We start from the raw sequence: 21,857 nt of genomic DNA on the forward strand, positions 1-21,857 counted from the left end.
ACCGCCCCTGAGCCACTGCAGGCAGTGAGTTAAAAATTCTGTGAAAACAGTTCTCCTGTTCGCATGGTCTCTACTAGAGGGTAGGGACTTGCTCGTGTTCGGTCAACGAACTGTGCCTGGAGTTCACGCCGGCTACTCTCACGAGTTGAGACCCCAGCCTGGATTGTGCCAAAGGTTCCTACCTCTCCTGTAATAGGATCAGGTAGTAAGCCTGCAAGCGCTGCCCAGGAGGAGGTAGACCTAGCCCTGGTTTTCTCTGTCTGTCCGCTTCATGGCGGGTAGACGTGTACAGAATGCAAGCCTTAAGACCTCAGACCAGCTCTTATCTCTTAGATTCAGGAGAGAGGGAAGGCTGTTTCCAAGCAAAGTTTGCCCACTTATGGTGGCTGCCTTCAATTCGATGGAAAATTTAGAGATGCTCATGTCCTCTTAGGTGTTATAGAGCTGCTCTTTAATGAGTGTATGCTCTGCCTGTTCATTAACTCATCTGCAGAGAACTATTTTGCTGGGGGTAGAATGGGTCTCAGTTACGATGCAGTCTCCTGCTTGTATAAATACCTTCTTGACCACAGTAATGAGTTTCCATCACTGTCAAACACTTTCAAAGAGTGCTGAGTCTCCTGGCGGCAGCATCCAATGTAATTCCTTTTGGCCTGCTGCACATGAGGGCCTTACCGTGGTGGCTAAGAAACAGAGGGTTTCCCTGAGTGGGAACCCTTATCACACTATCAAGGCAACGCGCAGATGCCTTCATTCCTTGATAATGTGTAAGAAACGTTTGTTCCTGTCCCTAGGTCCTGTGTTGGGGGCATTGTGACAGAGAAGAATTGTGACCACGGATGCTTCCCTCACAGCTTGGGGTGCGGTTATGGAAGGCTGCTACACCAGGGGTCTTTGGAAGGACCCTCATCTCTCTTGTCACATCAATTGCCTAGAGATGTTGGCTCTGATTCTGGCTCTCAGACACATCCTTCTGGACGTCAGAAGCCCTCACGTTCTTGTACGGACAGACAATACATCAGTGGTCTCCTATATTAATCAACAGGCAGGCCTGAGATCGTGCCCTCTATGCAGACTGGGGTACCAGGTCCTCCTATGAGCCTAGGGCAAACCTCTCTCAGTCAGAGCGATGTTTATCCATGGAAACAACAATGTGGGAGCACATATCCTGTCGATACAGGGGCTGAGGCCCGGGGATTGGAGACTCCAACCAGAGTCGGTGGACCTAATATGGATGGAGTTTGGACAGGCCAAAGTGGATCTATTTGCCTCTCGCAAGAACACTTATTGTCCACTCTGGTTCTTCCTATAGCATCCAACTCCCCTGGGACTGGATGCCATGGTGCAGACGTGCCGAGGCTATGTACGCTTTCCGATCGCTCTGCTGGGTCCTAATAGCCCCATACTGGCTGGCCCAAGTATGGTTTTCAGATAGCATGGTTCTTCTAGCAGGCCCTGGCAAATCCTGATCAGGAGGGGCCTTCTTTCTCAGGCCGAGGGCACAATATTTCACCCTCGGCGAGACCATTTTATGCTCTAGAGGCCCCTCCATGAGGAATAGTATGCATTAAAATGGAATGTATTCAACTTATGGTGCAGAGAACATCAATTGGACCAAGCTAATTGCCCGGTGGCTTCAGTGCTAGAGTTCCTTCACAATAGCTTCTCTGACGGGCTCTCCCCATCCACGCTTAAGGTCTATGTTGCAGCCATACCTGCCTTCCACACGCCTTTAGGGGTGGGCACCTTGGGGAGACACCCACTAATTGTACGTTTCCTTCATGGAGCTAGGAGGATGAGGCCTGTCATTCAGTCCAGTGTTCCCTGACAGTGGTCCTCGAAGGGTTATCCATGTTACCCTTCAGGCCCTTGGATAAGGTGTCTGAGAAATTCATGTCCTTTATAGTAGCCTTCCTGCTCAATTACGTCCCTCTTGCCTCAAGTTTACTCATGGCAGAGTTAAGGCCATTCTCCACCCTAGACCTGGCTATGTGCCTAAGGTGCCATCAAATGTGGCACGGTGTATCATTTTCAGGCGTTTCATCCTCCAACGCATTAAGCTAAGCAACATTTATTGTGCCCGGCCCGAGGTCTACGCTCGGAGAACTTCGGGCTGGAGGAAGTCTGACCAACTTCTTGGGTGCTTTTGGTCAGTTAAGAAGGGCCCCCCATTTCTAAGCAAACTATCAGCAGATGGATAGTAAAGGCTGTATCTTCATCTTACGAGGCGCACAGTTTGCAAGCTGACGCTGTTATGTTTCGGTGTCTTTTAATAGCTTCTGCTTCACCGTCACATGTGACGTCATGGGTGACGTCATCACGCAGCACCAATCAAGATTGGACTAGCTCCATACAGGCTTCAGACGCGTCACGCTGAAGGCGTTCCCCAATGTGCCGATTCTCGATGCCGCCTCTTGTTCCCTCTTGTCAGGGAACGAGGGTTACAGTCGTAACCCGAGACGCATCATAAATTGATGCTGATTAAATCATTCATTCATTTAGTAAATCATTGGTTAATTTGTTTATTCAATTATTTGTTCAGTCAGTCAGTTTATAATTAATTAATTAATAATTAATTGGCTTGTACAATTGTTTATTGACTGCTCCATTGGCTCGTTTTAGATTTCCTCCCTTTCAAATGTTGGAAATCAACAGATTCTGTTTTTTTTTTTTTTTTTATCTGTGTGTGGTTGGTTTAGTGTCCCAGTGAAGATGTTCACCTCTATTACCCTCTTCAGCCTTTTTGCTGGATCCCATAATCCTTTCTAGGTCAAGCACAGCAGCACCTCACATCACTTGTCAAGCATAGAGGAAGATAAAGTCTCAGGAGAAAGAATATCTGATGATCGCATCCTTGTACCCCGTTAGATAAAATCATGAGGTATGTTCTATCTGATCCCATAATTCTTTTCAGCATCAACCCTGACCCACTCATCACTGTAGCGATCAGACACAATCATCTTCAGACAGATCTAGGATAAGTCTCTTGTTTGTCTTTGATTGGCTTTATATACTGAGATTGTGTGTGTGTGCGCTTGTTGAACAATACCCATTTGATATCATATTCATTTCAGGTATTCCACAACAGGGATATAGTTTCAGCTACGTCAATAATTATTTCCAATAGAGGATATTACTGCAAATAGAGAAGTCATTATTTCAGTGAAACCCAGAAAAAAATCATCGAAATTTTATCGGTTACGCACACACCAAAAGTCATTCCTCTTCTCTCTTTATCAGTTAAACACATACTGTGCCGAAAATGAGGATCTCCAGCCTAGCGCTGCTGCTGTCTATTACCCACAATGCTTTTCAAGTCAGCTGTGATAATGGATATGCAAATGATATGTAAATACAGCTAATCGACATGCTTCATTTGAAACGAGTTTTGATGTGCTGAGGAAATACCGGACAGGCCAGAGATACTGTAGAGAGCAGATATGAAAGAAAAGCAGATTTATGTCATTATAATAGCATCAATCATAATGCTTTTAGCAGATATGACTGAGTTATGATAATATTCAACGTCATAGAAGCCTATTTTAACCAGCGTTTCCTGCACTTCTTTTTAAATGCAGGGAATCTTCGGGGCCACAGCCAAACATATCCAAAGAGAGTTTGCAGGATGTTTTGAATAGGCTATAATGCAATAAAAAAAGATTGTATACCACATTATTATTACAAGAAGCATCACTCAATAGAGTTAAAAAAAAAATTAGGCTGCCACATGGCTCGATTCAACAAGTACAAATTTCTTTCATAAAACTCTAGATAGACTGATAGGTTATTTACTCAGTCTGCTTGCAATCACATAATTTAGGGCACACCTGATTGGTTCCTGCTGTATCAGTATCCAATGAGCTCGGCGCTCAACCTTCAAATACTCGATCAGCATTTACCGTAACAGTGGCAGTGTGCTTTCAGAAACCCTTCTACCTTCCCCAGCTCCACCTGTATAGATCTTCTACGGGTAATTCATGTATACTCTACTGTGCAACAGCAACAGCATGAATTACTTGATCTCAGAAGCATGGCGAGTCGATTGCTTGTAGGTTGTCAAGAAGAGAGTTCCATAGCTTGGGGCCGAAATGAAAGAAGGCTGACTCGCCAATTTTTAGCCGTGTTTTTTGGCACAACCAACAAATTACTATTTAAAGTTCGAAGCGATCTTTTATCAATAAGTACCGTATAACAGCAGTGTATCGGATCTATTCCGCCAAGACCAAACATACCAAAATAATCTCCATGACCATGCCAACACTACTAGAGCTATCATGACATTGCTAACTTTTAGAAACCAAACCACACAACATGACCAGTATAGTCTGATACACAAAAAAGTCTTATGAGCTGGTTCTTTATTAGTGAATTAAAAATATATCTTTAATCAAAATAACTCCCCCTCCCTCTCTCAGCGACTTCTTCTCTGATGATGCATTTTTCAGTGTGAGGGAAAAATGAACTACTATCATTTCCTAATGGGCACAATCAATTCCCACACTACATTTGTTCTTGTATGAGAAGCTGTTTCACTCAAATATATGTCACAATAGAGAAGAAAAGACTATTGCAACTTCCACTTTACGCCGACCTTAATAAACGATTATAGAGATTTCAAGGGCTAGGTTACAGAAATACATTCACACTCCCTTTACAGAGAAGAAGAGGGATTTAATGAGTTATGAGGAAAGTATGCCATTAGGAATAAGCGCAAGGGGTGCTATGTCATCAGCCCATACAACCCCGCAGGCCACTGCCCCCCTGAGAGCTGCTAATGATGGAGAAAAACGCAGGCAGACAGACCTGGTCGCATTTGCTAAAACTCTGAATGCAAATATGCACACACACGCACACATGCTGAGGCTCTTATTGAGTTTTTAGCTCTCTGCAGACATCATTACTAACCCATCATAGATTAAGATTCTCCTGATTGCACTTTGTGAATTTGTGTGTGGCGTGTTGGAGAGAAACAATGCTTCGCATTATTAAAACGAGGAGAAAGACAAGTAAAACACTCTAAGTACGTATTTGTTCACAAGAACTTGCACAGCCAAGACCTCCTCATTCACACAGCGAGATGTCTCATTTCTCAGAGTTCGGTGTTGTTTTCCTTTGTTTTCCTTTTGTGGTGTCTCATCCCCCGGCGCCTCCCTTGTATTATATCTTAACACCTGCATCCAATTACTCTGATACTGCCAGTTTGGGTTCTCTAGAGAGGAATCCAATGGATTTCAATCCCAAAAGAGACACTGAACTGCTCTGGGATTTGTCCACTTGAGCGGATCTAGAGGATGCTTTTGAGTTTGAGGTGGAACTAAATTAACCTCCCCATGTTTCAGGGAACAAACCTCCCTTAAAAAAAATCATTAGATTCAAAATATCGTGTATGTTTTGGAATGCATGTGTGGGGAAAAAAAGTTGTTTATAAGGTGAGCGTAATAATGGATTTGACCAAATTTGCTAAGTTAAAAGGTATTAAGACACCAAATATGTCTAAATAATCTTAAACTTTCTCAAATCTTCAATGTGGCCTGGAAATTATTGTGCATATTTGTGAGTCATTCCAGCCCGTTCTCATCCTTTAACGTCATATAGAACGCTATATGCAAAAACGGCGCTATACTACGCACACGGCTCCCTTTATCGTTAATATAACACGCGAACCCAAGACGTTATAAATCCTTTAGCGTGAATATGACACGTACACCCTACCCCACACCTAAACTTAGCCCTCACAGCACGTGTTATATTAACGATAACGGGTGCCATGTGCGTAGTATAGCGCCGTTTTGTCACTAGCGTTCTATATGACGTTAAAGGATGAGAATGCGTTGGTCATTCTCAGTTAAATAACAACAAATGTCAACATTTTTTTTTTTTTCTGATGCTTTTTTGCTGTTATTGGAAATTATAGTCGGCACTTTGCAGAGATCTTGTTTTTATAGCAACTCAATCAAAGTTAAGTTAGCAAAACAAGGAATTGGTTTAGTGTGGGAAAGAGTTAGGGAAAACCAAAAAATTGGATGAGTGAATATGCTAATGTTTTTGTTTACTGAAAATAATCGTCGCCATCATCGCTCAAGTATGAAATCTTAACACACACATATTACAGACATTGCACAGTGTGATTTGAAGTCAAAATATAGGCAATTACAGCAAAACAAACTGCATAATGAAGACACATTGTTTACACACCAGAGAATCTAAAGCTCTCGGAGAACTGCTTCAACCGCTGGGGGTTAATGGAACCGGGGCCATATTACGTCATTAAACGAATATTGACTCTTGTTTAATTATATGAAGCTCCAGCAGTGTGAAGAATTTCAGATGTGAATCATTTCCACATCTTTTTGCAATCTTGTGATTACTGCAGTTGCACAGTATTTTACGAGACGGTTGGGTGTTTCTTCTCTCTTCTTCATTTTCTTCATCTTTTTCATGGTCCATCGTGATATCTTTCATTTCTATCTTTCTTCCACCTAAGACGATACCCTGAAACACACACAGAAACGCATCTCTTAAATGACAGAAGAATGTCACACACTCACTTACAGCAACATATACCCCCCTCGCTCCTTCCGGAAAGTCAAAGTGTGGTGTCATTAAGCAGAGAGATGAGTCTGTGCTGTTTAAACTCTTTGTCTATTATTGCTACCTCAGTAAATATCAAACACGCAGAAAGAATAACCCGACACCACCCGTTGCCCCCGGAAATCTCCCTACCTTTTTACACAACCGCCTCCCTAAAATGAATTAGCCACTTTAGGACGCAGTATTGGCACTTGTAGATTGAATTAAATGCGACAGTCTCTTAAGACTTCTTTTAAAGTCTTTAATTAACTCTAATAAATGGAGATGCTGCAGAGTGTAATACTGAAGTGCATTGGAGGCTTTCTAATCATTTTAAAAGCTCAGAGGCAGATGTCAAGATTGTGTGACGTGTGGCATGAAAATGTGAACCGTTTAAAAGGATTTTATTTTGTGTGTGTGTGTATGTATGAGCGGTACAGGTAGTGACATCTTATGAACAAGAGACATTATACGTGGGTGGGTGGATGTGGACCCCCATAAGGGGGGTACTGTTGCCACACTAATATGTTATTAGTTAAATATATACACACACACACACACATATATATATATATATATATATATATATATATATATATATATATATATATACTGTATATATATATGAAGAGTTCAGATGCAAAAGCCTCTAAGTGCCATTTGAAATTTTCTTCTAGAATGATCGTTTTTATCAAGCTTGTATATTTAAGTTCAGTGATTTCACTTAAATGGCAATGATAATTACCTATAAATTGTTATTTAAGTGAAATTACTGAACTTAAATATACAAGTTTGATAAAAATCATCATTAAAGAAGAACATTTCAAATGGCATTTAGAGGCTTTTGCATCTGAACTCTTCATATATATATATATATATATATATATATATATATATATATATATATATATATATATATATACTGTATATATATACACTGTGTGTGTGTGTGTGTGTGTGTGTAGGTGTGTGTGTGTGTGTGTGTGTGTGTATATATGAGAGAGAGAGAGAGAGAGAGAGAGAGAGAGAGAGAGAGAGAGAGAGAGAGAGAGAGATTTTATGTATATATATAAAACATTGAAACACTTTTAAAGCACCTGGCTTGCTTCACATGCAAATTTAATGAGAAAATGGTAATTTTCTGTTATCTTATTTTATAAAACCTTCAAGCCTGGACAGTGTTTCTGACAAATTTATGGGAACATTTTCATATTTCTACCCATCTATGCTTAATGAATTAAAAATATAGCAACATATATAGGTAATTAGGGTTATCCATATTTATAATCGTATCTATCTATCTAAAAGAGAACAAATGGCCAATTCATATTTTTCCTAGCAAAATGCAGTATTGCAAAAATTGACTTTGTGCTGCAAAATAACTTATATATGATTTACACTATAAGGAAAAACTAATTTACAAAAGGGAAAGAACACAAAACACCAAAACTCCACAGCTTGATATGAAGACAGTTTCATTGTAACTTGTGTGTGTGTGTGTGTGTGTGTGTGTGTGTGTGTGTGTGTGTGTGTGTGTGTGTGTGTGTGTGTGTGTGTGTGTGTGTGTGTGTGTGTGTGTATATATATATATATATATATATATATATATAATTTTTTTAAAGAGATCAGGAGAACCAGGAGAGCACGCATAATATCAACCATAGAGTGAACCGCATAGCTGTGTCTTCCTGTCCTTTTTTCTGTAAATGTCAGAGATAATGATGTATTTTAGATGTAACTGCACATACCCAGAATGAGGGCAGTAAGAGCAGAGGCCATATATGTGTCAAATGAAAAAAACACTGAACGTGACGCATTCATAATAAAAAATGGTGGTCCCCGTTTCTGATGGCTGGTCATGTCTGATGAACTCCTCTGTTCCTGGCTGTCAATCTCACATTCTCACATTCAGACCAGGCTGCACAGGGAGATAACACACACACAAACACACAGCGGGCAAAAGACCTGTCAACTGGCTGAGGGACACACACACACACACACAAAACCATAATTGTTTGAGAGCTTTCTTAACTGAATCTCTTAATGCTGCAAACCAAAGGTTATTAAGAGCCTTCACCAGCCAAGAGTCTCTCTCCTTCTTCCACATTCACGTTGGCTCTCCCCTGCTCTTAAATTGCTCGGAAAGATTCCACACAGTGCAGGTCGCCAGTAAATAGCTTATTGATAAGCTGCCTGCCTCATGCCACTACATTTCATGTTTACCATTGCATGAGTGAAATACGCCTATATAAAACATCTTCTTCCTAGAAAGAGATCTTTGGACATGTTTCTATGTCTTTGGCTTTTAAACAATAAATGTCAATCCTATGATTAAGCACAAAAAAATATTGTTGGTTCAACTTAAAAAAGGAAGTTACCAGGTCACCTTAAAATTTGGAGTTTATTGAGATAAAAAAAATTGAGTTAATGCATTGAATGAGATTTGATTTAATAAATAGAAACTCTAAATATTTTGATATCTGAACCACATTAATTATCTAAGTTGATCTGACAAAATATAACAGTTGTGATAAATCATATATATATATTTAGTTATATATATATTATATATATTAGTTGATGGAAAAAAAGTTGCATTATGCATTGTCTCTGAAACATAGATTTTATTCAAACAAACAATTAAAAATAGTGATATCTGCTAAAGTACAATTAAAAGCAGATTTGCACACATCCGTAAAACATTCCGATGAAACATTATAGCCTCGAAAAGCATAGTCAATGAGAGCTATGATCGTTGTTAAACGACAAATATAACCGCTTTTATTTTCTTATTTACAGTTTGGATAGGATGAAGAGTGTGAGAAAGACGGGGAAATGGAAATATGAAGGAGTAAAAAAAAGAAAGAAAGAAAAAAAGAATAAGTCAAAAGGAAACGGTTCGCGGTGAGAAATTAACACGACGTGAAAGTTTTCCAGAAGAAGTTCTTGCATCCGGCTTTACGCTCGCGAGGAGCCAGCATGGGTCCGGCGGCGCGCTCGAGCTCCAAACGCACGTCATCTTTCTCCACAGCGCGAGACAGATCCTCGGGCTCCAGCGCCTCGTTTTCTGCTTGCACGAGTTCTGAGAGCAAGTCTGCAAGTGTGTATCTGGCGAGTTCCTGAAATTAAAAGAGATGGGGGGGGGGGCATTAGCATATTTACATCACTTGATGTCACGGTGCGTCCGATAAAGCGGGAAAAAAATAAAACATAAAATAAAACCAACGTTTGCTAATAACTGCCAAAAAAAAATAGGACACTCATTTAGTTTTAAATCGTTGTGTTAAATAAACCAAATTGCAAATTTTAGAATCTTGTTATTATACAATATATTGCACATACTTTCTCGTGTTTCTGCCATGGCACATTGACATTTCTAGCTTTTTTTTCTTCTGATTCCTAACGTTCTGGACCATGGAAAACATGAGCATGCGTTTATGTGCGCATGAGATTTAATCATGATCAACGTTATGTAAGTTCAAACGACAAATGTCTATACATTCTCTGTATATAAATTGCAGAACTTTCCAAGTGCAGATGCGTCCGTCAATTTCAGCACCATGGACAGTGCTTTTGTTTGTTTGCTGTCGTATCAGAGAATGATAGCATTTAGACTCAATCTAAAGTCATTTATAATGTCTATAATATAGTCCAAACTATTCAAGTAATGTACCTGTTTTCCAGCCGGGTTGAGGAGAGATCTCTGCAGAAGTTGGCGGAGTTTGGCGTCTGACGGTGCTGCTGAGACGCTGCTGATGGCGAGCGCGAGAGACAGGAGCGCCAGTGCGCACTGGATACGCGTTGAGAGCATCTTTGAAAGTATTGATTTGGTGAGTAAAAGTAAAAGGAGAGAGATGCTTCGGGTAGCGCTGCGCAAGTGGTAAGTTGCCTCTTCTCAATGCCCCTTCTGTTGCAAATCATTCCTCCAAGGTTGCCTTTTAAACGATCCGTCTGACGTCAGGAGGCAAGGGGGGTTTCCTCCGCGTGCGTTTGAGTGATGCTGAGTGACAAAGATGACACCGATTAGGGGCGTGAATCCTACTGGAGGTGAAAGGGATTAATGAGCGATTTAACCTGCAATCGTTACTCAACCCTGAACACAAAAACTATATGCCATACTGTATTTTGTCTATGTGTGAGTTTACCTGGGACCAAGTCTACCCACAAGGATAGAAAAACCTGAAATAACTTTTAAAAACACAGTAATGCTACCTAACGAAAGTGTAAATCAATGTAAATGTAAAAAGTTCTGTGGTCGGAGGAAATATAATTTGCACAGTTTTAAACAAAACATTGAAAAGTCGCATGTGCGATTCAAATTGTGTAAATATAATCCCTAACCCATGTGATGACATTGGAAGCGCTCCATTTGAAAGCCTCATACATCAGCCAAAATAACAATGTTTTATTTTAAATCTACAGATATCAACAGGTTTATTAGAGGCCAGAGTTTCGAGCATCTCTGCAAAAAAACACTGATAGGCTTAGTAGGCGAAAAACAGTAGGCCTGTGACAATAAGTGCCAATTCATAAAAAAGTACACGGATTACCTATTCCCTCTACCAAGAGTCTTAAGTGTGCATAAGATTGACTCGTTACTATCCCATGAGGCCATGGGAGAAGATTTGTGACTATAATGTCCGTCAAGCGACGCAACTGATGCTGATCACATGATACTCACAACATGGTACGGAATATTTACACCATAGGGTGACCAACTGTCCTGTTTTCCCAGGACATGTCCTGTTTTCATATAACAATATAACAAATTTATATCCATATAGAGGAGGCATAACCTACTTTAAATGTATTGAGATTAATAAGGTATCTTTGAGTAAACTTCGAGTATCATTTGAGTTGGCCCATGTGTTTGCTGGGCCGAGTGTCCTGGTTTTTGGTAATCCAAATATGGTCATCCTACCATACACACACATTCATATTATATAACAAGCTTTTAGCGCTTGCAAAATAAGTAGCAAACTTATTCAACATAGGGCTACCTAAACTCGAATGGGATTTCTAACGCAGCCATATGAATGTGTTCATGTGTGTTTCATTGAATCATTTATTCAACTGATTCAAAAACATTTAATCATGCAGGAAGGAAAGTCAATATTCATATTGTTAAACGGTTCTGCTGTTTTTTTTTTGTTTTTGTTTTTTTGTTTTTTTGGGGGGAAAAAATCAGAAAACTACTAAGTATTACATTTTTGTATACTGAACTTTAAAAGTAATATCACACACTTTGCTGCTTTGTTGTATACCTGTAACTATGCTGCCATAACGCATTCTGTAAATTATCATTATTAATATGATCGAGTAAACCTGCCAGACCTTTAGGTTGAGTGCCTTTTTGTAATTATTTTTTTTTATAGTCTATGCACTGACTAGGCAAGTTTATTTGGGCCCATTTCATACAAGGAGCTTTACATAAAAGGGATTTAAGAATAAATATAAAAGATGCATATAAAGTAAGACATAAAAACTGATTTAAAATTGCAATGAAAACAGCTTCAAGTCGGTTATATGATAACCTTTTCGCCCCAAACTATGATTGAAGGTTTGGTTTACACTGGCTCAGGCGTGTGCGCATTGACGTCAATATTTCCGAGAAGAGCCTCCTGTCGTACTTTCTCCCGGCCGGGCGCGTCGTGGATATGTTTGCCTCTTTCCTCCATGGGGGTTCTCAGTCGCCTGCGTACTTCTAATCAAGATCCAAGCTCCGATTAAGTGACGGTAATGGCCAGTAATGGTTAGAGGAGAAATCGCACTGATTCCGTTGAACCCGTGAGGATGGCGTAACGGCCGAACCCGCACTTAGGCTGCGAACCCGGTGACTTGGGACTCATCCGAAGCAGTATTATTTGCGTAGTTACTATTTTTCGCACACCAGCACGCTACGCATGCTGTTAAGTGCAAATTAATCTCAGACTAACACTTACCGACAGTATTTTTCACAGCCTGTATTTGTCAATGCTAATTGCAGTCTTGTGTGCTTGGAGCGCACGCAGAAGCCTTTGGCGATTCGAGAATACAAACATATTTAGACACATGGCTAGTGGCAATGATTTCTATTAGCATTAGTTTGGCAGAGGCCACCGAACTGCACGAGATCTTCTAAACTTTCATGAGAATAACTAATGAGATTTAGATTCACAACTTCATATGCATACTATTAGGCTATAAATCCTTGTCAGTAAACAAACAAAAACTCACGGACACACAAATGTCCTAAAATGTTTTGGATTGTGAAGACACTCAGCAGATGACAAAATATCAAACCAAGTGGCATTTATGTTAAAGAAATAATTTCACAAATACGTTAAAATACAATTAAAACACTAAACTGTTCAAGAGTGAGAAAAAATAAATTAAAGGCACTTTTTGTAAAACTTTTTACTTTCATCTTAAAGACCGATTAGAAGTCATTGTAAAACAGCAAAACATTGTGGATGTAGTTCTAAGAAAAACATGGGCACAGATGTCATTTGGTTTTCTATTTTGCTATTAATTCAATACAAATCATACATTTAAGTGTGCATTTGAAGTGTTCAAATAAGTTTAAGTACTTTAACTCTTGCAGATACAGGTCAAGCACTCTTCATTGGGTTAACAAACCTGCAATGTTTCTAATTAAAGAAGGTGGTTCACAATCTAATTTTCTTTTTCTCTCTGTTAAATGAATGTTGGCCTTTTCTCATTATAATGAATGTGCTGATTGAAGTTAAAATTGAGTCCCTGAAATCCTAAACTGCAGCAAGAAAATGCCTTTCTGATGAACTACACAAAACACAAAGAATTTTTAATTTGAAGCTTAAGAAAACCAATCTTTAATCAGAATTGGGCTTCAAACACAGTCAACCATAGTCACTTTTGCTCGATTGTGAGTCAGCCTTCGGGTTTGGCAATTGCTTGCTAAGGGGGATTTCTCAGGCAATAGTTGGCATATGTAATGCTTATTTATAACCCTATACATATTAAATATTGGATGTAGCTTGTCCTGAGACATGAATGATAACACAAAATAAAAGTACCTTCTCTGTGATAAACTAGCTACTCTAGATACTGTACATTATTACTAATTTCTTTCTTAAATATTGACCATTTGAACAAAAGGGGGAAATTAACATATAAAACATACAGTTATGGACTGGTGGCCGTAGACAGCGCACGACAAATGAGATGATTAGAAATACAAAGTCTTTAATTTAATAATAAAATCAGAAGAATCACAAGTACGGACAAAGGACTGAACAAAACGGAGTAGATGCACATAATAATTGAGGGAACTAAACAGGAACAGCTGAAGAATCTATTTGACTGATCACAATGGAACTACAGACGAATAAGATGCACACCTTCTCAGAACGACTCATTTTTGAAACTGCATAGCAACACCCTGGCAACCATTCAAAACACGAAGCAACATAGTTGTTTTAATTGGAATTTACAGAGAGATTTTTTTTTTTTTTTTTAAATGGAGATGTTTGACTGATGAGGTGCTACAAAGGCTCATCTGTTTTGCTGAAAGGTCAGTAACCAGTCAAATACACACACACACACTGTCATACAAAATGGGGTCAGGTGCCCAGTGTGACTCCAGGTGGCCATAGCAATCTGGACACATCTGTGTCCATCATCCCAAACAGACAGACAGGCCTCTCCATCATGTACACCTTCCCATTCATTTGTCCAGCAGTGTTTCAATCATATTTTAAACAACGTCATGTCACCTGTGCACACACACCATCACATATATTTATAGCACATGCACTATAACGCATATATTCACACATGTGATGATGAAGACTTTGATGGCCATCTGGCAAAGGAAATGGGATGTGTTAAGGTGGACGCGTGGGGTTTGGGGGAGCGGCGGATTGTACGCACCATTAATCACATCTCCTTTAGTCTCTCTTTACCTCCCTCCCTTAACCTTTGTTTTCTTCACTTCCATCCTCCCTCAATTGTCTCTCCACCTTTTCCCTTTCTTTCCTAAATAGATTTACTCTAGTGCATCATTCATCTTTTTAATTTATTCACGAAACAGGAATTCAAAGTTAAATGAGAGAGGGAGAGGGGAGAAATATAATACAATAAATGATATATCTCGTTTATTATATTCTTATCCTAATGTAGATAGATTGACAGGTATATATATATATATATATATATATATATATATATATATGAAGAGTTCAGATGCAAAAGCCTCTAAATGCCATTTGAAATGTTCTTCTTGAATGATGATTTTTATCAAACTTGTATATTTAAGTTCAGTAATTTCACTTAAATAACAATTAATAGGTAATCATCATTGCCATTTAAGTGAAATCACTGAACTTAAATATACAAGCTTGATAAAAATGATCATTCTAGAAGAAAATTTTAAATGGCTCTTAGAGGCTTTTGCATCTGAACTCTTCATATATATAGCGAGAGAGAGAGAGGTGTAAAAAATATTATTTATAAAAACGTATTATTTACAGTTAAGATATTTACAATAGATAAAGAAGGGAAGAGTGATAAAGGGAAAGATAGAAAGAGAGAGAGCCGATATTGATGCAAATCTGATAAATAAGCACTTTGATTTGAATTGCATGCTCTTAAATTCATCTGTCAGGTTTCAGGCTCGTCAGAGACTCAGAGGAATTACTCGCATGCCCTTCGTCCACCTCGCAGGCTTATCCTCTTTCACTGGCATTTTGTCTTTCCTCACTTTTACACACACACATAAAGCGTGGAAATTTGTGTATGAAGGTGTGAAATGACTTGCAGCCACACACACACACAAGCATAAGTGAACAGAGAACCTGTCATTCTCCCAGCAAACCAAAATCCATTTCATTCACCCCTGCAATTAGACCAATAGCACATTTTTTGAGTGTTGTGGGGGGTTGCCAGGGCATTGCTATGCAGTTGCTAAGAAGTTTTTAGGCCCATATTAAAAGAATCCATGTTAAATATAATATCTTGGGGTTTTTTTTGTGACCCGGTAACCTTCTTCAATACCTGTGGGATTTTTTCGCTGTTTAATCACCCATGATAGAATGCATGATAGAATCATATTCTATAGCTGAAAAAAGTATTTTATGCATAACATTTTATGCATCTTGGAGTGAAATTGGGGCCAGTCTGTTCCATTGTGTTTTGTTCTTTTTGCGCTTGTTCTTTGTTGATGAAATGATAAAATCACCTTTGATAGATTTCTTATGATACTTCTATCATCCATTCTTATTATCTCTGTCACCATCAAAAGATTTTTAATAAGCTTCCCGCTAATTGTAAGAAATTTCACACCAAGATGAGCAACGTTTGAATGAATAAAGCATGAGAAATGTCAGTGGTTCATACATTTTTCAAACTGGAAACAACCAAAGGTCAAATTGTCATTTTAGGCCTTCATCTCATTCTCTTTGTTTCTCTTGTATTTATTTGTGCATATTCTATTAACACTGTAGTACCTGAGGTTTTAGCACATACTGTATATTTGTGCATGTTAGAGCACGCGTGAATTGTAAAATTCATACATAATGACAGCCTCTTTAAGCATATGTAAATACATACAACATATCTTTATGAATCCTTTGATAACTTGAACCTTTGTGAGGGTAACATCACAGGTGAGCAGGTTCAATTTCAGACACCCATTAGTGGGACACTCATTTATCAGTGATGGAAAATCTTTATCTGAGGATGACCTTTTTAATGACAGATGTATTAACAAATGAAATCCAATCTAACATAAGTAAAACCATCTGCGCTCTTTGTTTAGATTGAATTATCATTAAGTATGAAATATGATTGAACAAAGATTGATGTAATGGTAGATTAATTTGTGTGTGTGTGTGGTTCAGGTATATGCTACGTTATGGGGAAACCTCACGAAGATGGCAATATGTGAAATTTTTGTCCTTTTGTTTGTTCAGTATAAAAATTATTATGTCTATGGAATGTCTCCATAAAACACAAAGTGTGTGTGTTCATGTGTGTATGATCCTGGTATTCCCTTCGTTATGGAGACCAAAAAGTGTAGAAACACCAGTAAATTTTTACTTCTAGTAAATCTTACCAGTACATTTTAAGAGGAAACGTATAAATCATGCAGAATATGTTTTGATGTCAAATTTAGATATGGCCTTTCTATATTAAACATATATGCCTGTTAAGTGTTGAGAGGTTAAATTTCTCTAAATAGTAAATATTTAAAACTATGCAAATTTACTTATCAGGTCAATAAAAGCTGTCTTTATCTTAAGACATTATACCAAAGTCACAAGTCATAACAATCACACTATGTAAAAAATCTACACCGTCCGGCACACACACATGATATCAAAGTTTAAGTTCATTTTATTTATATAGCACATTTTATAGCAGCCAATGACTGACCAAAGTGCTTTACAGAACTAAAAAAAAAAAAAAAAGAAATTAAAAGACATTAACACCATGCATAGCAGCACATCATAAAATCCAAAATCCACCAGGCATGATAAAGCCCATGAATTTTTCACCCATGAGATCACATTGTATACTAATGAATATATGCACGTCTTTTTTGCTCGCTCTCATTCATGAAGTTAATACTTCCTGTAAAATATACTGTACCATTTCAGCATCCATGAGCATGATTCAACATTTTAGCAGTTCATGTGCTTCAGGCACCTACCCAATGATATAACATCACTCCCTGTATTTCTTATCAGGCACATGCAAACATATTCACATAGTCCCAAACAAATGGTACTTCTGTGAAGCGTTACACCCCGTATGTGTAATAGCAGAATCAATGGTATTTAGTGGTGGAGCAGTCAGGCAGAGACGAGAGAAAAGAGCACCTGGCAGCAGAATCATTCAGCATTGATATTTAAACATAGCCCCGCCGAACCCTGTCTACCCACCCTCACACTGCTAATCAGCTCTTCGACTTAGACAGAGAGAACATACTTTCTCTCAAGTGTGTGTGTGCGTATGAATGTCTTTGAGCAGATCAAAATGATCTTGCAAAATAAATTGCTTTCAAAACTTTTCATCTCCGTTTTTGCAACAAAGAATCGGCTGCAATTTAACCGCAGTGATTCATTTATGCAGCTTAAATTAAATCAAATCTCTTTTTCCTGTACCAGGAATGTGAAAATGTAAGCAGTTTCTATTCATACATATGCAGAATTCATGCTAAGCAGACAACAACTCTAAAACTAGTTTGCTTGTTTAACAAATTATGCAAGTATCAGTTTTTGTCACACTCACTTCTTAATTGCTTAATTTATTTATTTGTTCCTTTTGAAGTCACTACAATCAGACACAGTTTGCCATGATGTCACTTCCTACTGTCACCTTTTTGATTTGCATATTCATTAAATGTGATTCATTCTTATTTACATATTTGTAGCAAATGCATTCTGAAATCTCTTTGTGACATCATGCCAGATTCCATTTTGTGCTCTTAACAGACATGTTGAACTAGTAAATGCAGACATATATAGGGGTCTCTATCGCAAACGCTCAATCCCGATTCACCCCTTGGCCCTACCCCTTGTTTTCGAGTGTACCCCTTGGCCCTTAAAACAGAGTTACAGAATTTCTCCATGACAACGACTGAAAATCAGCGCAGGTGCTCTTAACTTAGGCTACGAGAAAATTCACAGACTGTATCGCAAATCACCGGCGAGATGGCTTCGCAAACGGTTAAACATTTAAATTTAGCGCAAGATGATTCCACCATGCACTTGATTTACTCCTATAATAATACTATAGTCATTTAAATTAAGAAATGGTATAGTAAATTACCTTTCCGATCAGAAAAGACATACATTTCGAGGAAGGAATGTTATCATGTTTAATAAAAGTTAAGAGCAGCTGCGCTGATTGTCAGTCGTTGTCATGGAGAAATCCTGTAAAAAAACTCTAATAGCAGAGCGATCGCCAATGACTGATGACATATCGGGTTCATGAAGGGTTGTTCCATTTCGTAGGGGAATATTTCAATCTCTTGGCCCTTGTAACTCTGTTTTAAGGGCCAAGAGGTACACTCAAAAACAAGGGGTAGGGTCAAGGGGTGAATTGGGATTGAGCCTAAATGTCTTAGGTCGCATGGTTCCCTGAGAAGGGGAACAACACACTTTGATTGATGCTATGGTGGACAGCATAATCATGACCGAAGTGGTGTGTACAGAAGACCAGGAAACAGAGAGTTAGTTTTAGTTACTTCGTGCTTATTAATTTACTCAAGATCAGTGCACTTCACTTTCATAACAGAACGGACCTGACTCACAGAACCAGGCTTAATCAAAAACTTATCTCTAGACATGCATAGTGATAACGTCTTGGTTACGTAGCTCCTTCTATCACGCAGTGTGGGTATATAATGAGCAGAAGGTGCAACGCATCTTTGGTTTTCATTGAGGAGCCGAACCAGGGACTCGACCGTCTGCAGCGATGGTACAACAACATGGCATAGCAATAAACCTTTTTCAGGGAATGTGGGCTACCATACATAACCGAGACGTTCCCTTTCATGTAGGTCACTCTTACGTTTGTCGGAGGGATCAGACTTGATTGGGACCCCAATCAACACCCCATGTTGTTGGCCCTTTGAGTGCCCTGCATAACCCTCACTTCTCTCCTTTAATTGGGGGCAGAAGCTTATGCGGGGAGTCCAGGCAACTGATGTTCTACAAGGCCCACTCAGTGAGAACATTGGATAACACTGCAAAACCGTGCCCTTACCAGTGGAAGGAGAACGCTGTGGAAGCAATGACCTGCCCTGGCGGAGATAACCTGTAGAGATACACATATACTAGTCAAGGAGGGTAGCATGACATATGAAAGTCGCTGGGGTGGTTCCAACCTAATTGTAGGGGGCAAGCACACCGGCAGAGGTGGCACAGCGGGCTCTGTCAAGGGAAAGACACTGGCTAGCCGAAAAGGTAGCCTTACCATGGAAAAAGCACATGTGGGGTCGCTGGAAGGACCGCTACATACAGTATGGGCACCAAGCCTAGTACAGGTTCCTCAATGCAGACAAGTGTTGAAGTCTTGTGTCAGATGCTTCAACATCTGACTCAACAGGGTTAGCTGTCTCTAGGGAAGACACTGTAGCAAATAGACGCACATCTATCTGGCCGATCCGGCGAGAATGGAGTACCTATCCGAGGTTGAGCTGGTTTCCTGCGCTATTGGCCACTTGGGGCGAGTATATGGGATGATACCGGCTCTACACGAAGGCTATAGAATCTAACGAACGTGTTGGGTGTCTCCCAGCCCGCAGCGCTACATATAACTGACAGCGAGGCACTTTTAGCCAACATCCAGGAAGAAGCAACACTTCTAGTTGAGTGCGCTCGCAACCGGAGCTTGGGATTGATACGCCAAAACAATACCATCCACTATCCAGTGGGATAACCCCTGCTTGGAGCCAGCCTTTCCCTTCTGCTGACCTCCGTAACAGACGAAGAGCTGGTCTGAGGTCCTAAAGCTTTTCGTACTGTTCACGTATAACCGCAAGTAGCGGGTGGGACAGAGAAAAGCCAGGGCATGGTCTGCTCTTTTCCGAGGGCAGTGCTTGCAGGTTCACTACCTGGTCTCTAAGGGTATGGTAGGAACCTTGTGCACATATCTGGGGTCTCAGGACAACGTGAGAGTTGGTCAGCCTGATTTCTATGCATGATTTGTCAACCAAAAACGCTTGCAAGCCAGTGAAGCCAGGAGCGCTGTCTTTAGTGACAGGATCTCAGCTGACTGCAGTGGTTCAAAGAAAGGTCTCTGCAGTGTGCTGAGTACCAGAGACAGGTCCCAATAGAGTATACTGGATACTTATAGTTACCTTCAACTGCATTGTAATGCGAGGCAATAGCGGCGACATAAACTTTAAGGGTGGATGAAGACAGCCTTAGATCCAACCCATCTTGCAGGAAGGAAAACATAACTCTGACCGACTTCGTCTGGGGTTTTCCCAGCAGGAAGAACACTGCTCAAGGAATAGATTCCACTTCAAAGCATAGAGGTGCCTCATAGAAGGTGCTCTAGCGGAAGTGATGGTGTCTACCACCACCTGGGGTAGCTCACCTAGCACTTTCGTGTCCCGTCCAGGGACCAGACATGGAGTTTCCAGAGGTATGGACGTGTTTGCCATAGGTTGCCCCGTCTCTGAGAAAGCAGGTCCTTCCTCAGAGGAATGGGCCAGGAAGGGACTGTCTCAAGGAGTACTAGTTCTGGGAACCAAGTTTCACACAAGTTGGGCCAATAGAGGACCACTAACAGGACCTGCTATTTGTCCTCCCTGACTTTGCACAAGGTCTGTGCAAGAAGCCTCACTGGGGGAACGCATACTTGCGTAGGCCCTGGGGCCAGCTGTGTGCCAGTTCATCTGTGCTGAGGGTTCCGTCGGTCAGGGAGAAGAACAACTGGCAATGCGATGTGTCCGGGGAGGCAAACAGATCTACCTGTGCAGCCCTGAAGCTCCTTCAAATCAGCTGGACCACCTGGGGATGGAGTCGCCACTCTTCCAGAAGAGGTAGCTGCCGTGAGAGCTCACATGCCGCTCTGCCATGGCCATCATGCCGCTCTGGACCCGGCCGTGAAACCAGTGTTGAAGTGGCCTCATATGAAGCAACCTGTGCAGCGTTGCTGTGGCACAACTGTGGCATCCTTGCATTTTGCTATTACAAATTCCTCCATTACCTTGACCTCAATGTGGAAATCTAGGAGGAATAAGGGGTAACACTTTATTTTGATGGTCCCTTTAGAACATTCGGTTGACTATAAGTAACTTTCAAACTACATGTCACTCTCATTAGAGTATTAGTAGACTCTCTGCTTAATATCTGCCAACTCTTTATTGTGATGCTCCTCCGACGGACATTATACTGACTATAAGTAACTTTGCAACTACAACACCTGCGTCAAATCCATTTTCTTATCCCTCGGGACACAAAAAAGCAAGAAGGGGCTGCATCCCAATTCACCATACTAGGCCCTAAAAGTATGTACTCTTTTTGTGAAGAAAATGAACATACTTTTGAGTGTGTAGCAAAAGAGTAGGCAAGCTTTGGGACATACTACTTCATCATCTTTAACAGACAGCTCTGTCGCATGCATCCTGTCACCATAAACTGACCTGTCAAACATCTTGTCAAAGTTAAAACTTTCATTGAATTTAATTTATCGTTTTTAGAGAGAAATGTTGTAGCACGTTAGCCTGCAGGCTAACGTGCTACAACATTTCTCTCTGAAACGATAACGTGGCCCTGCACGTTAGACTCTCCTCAGGTAATTTGAATATAATG

General features: G+C 40.0%; 1 protein-coding gene across 1 annotated transcript; it reads right to left on the bottom strand.

Annotated features, from left to right (window-relative positions):
• Positions 1-9,174: 9,174 nt before the first annotated feature.
• sst1.1 (somatostatin 1, tandem duplicate 1) lies at positions 9,175-10,381 on the bottom strand. Its single transcript, XM_039670473.2, has 2 exons — positions 10,244-10,381; positions 9,175-9,689 (listed from the first exon to the last, which is right to left on the bottom strand). The coding sequence occupies exons 1-2, from the start codon at positions 10,379-10,381 to the stop codon at positions 9,483-9,485; spliced, it is 345 nt and encodes a 114-aa protein (XP_039526407.2). The 3' UTR covers positions 9,175-9,482.
• Between the last annotated feature and the right edge of the window lie 11,476 nt (positions 10,382-21,857).

This window comes from Pimephales promelas, chromosome 16 (assembly GCF_988280905.1).
Source record: "Pimephales promelas chromosome 16, fPimPro1.hap1.1, whole genome shotgun sequence".
In the NCBI taxonomy this organism is placed as follows: Eukaryota; Metazoa; Chordata; class Actinopteri; order Cypriniformes; family Leuciscidae; genus Pimephales; species Pimephales promelas.

Excerpts from the sequence above, each read along its gene's own strand:
- sst1.1 (XM_039670473.2), bottom strand. The coding sequence starts at position 10,381 with ATGCTCTCAACGCGTATCCAGTGCGCACTGGCGCTCCTGTCTCTCGCG. Across the intron at positions 9,690-10,243 it reads TCAACCCGGCTGGAAAACAG|GAACTCGCCAGATACACACT; the intron begins GTACATTACTTG and ends TTTTAATTTCAG.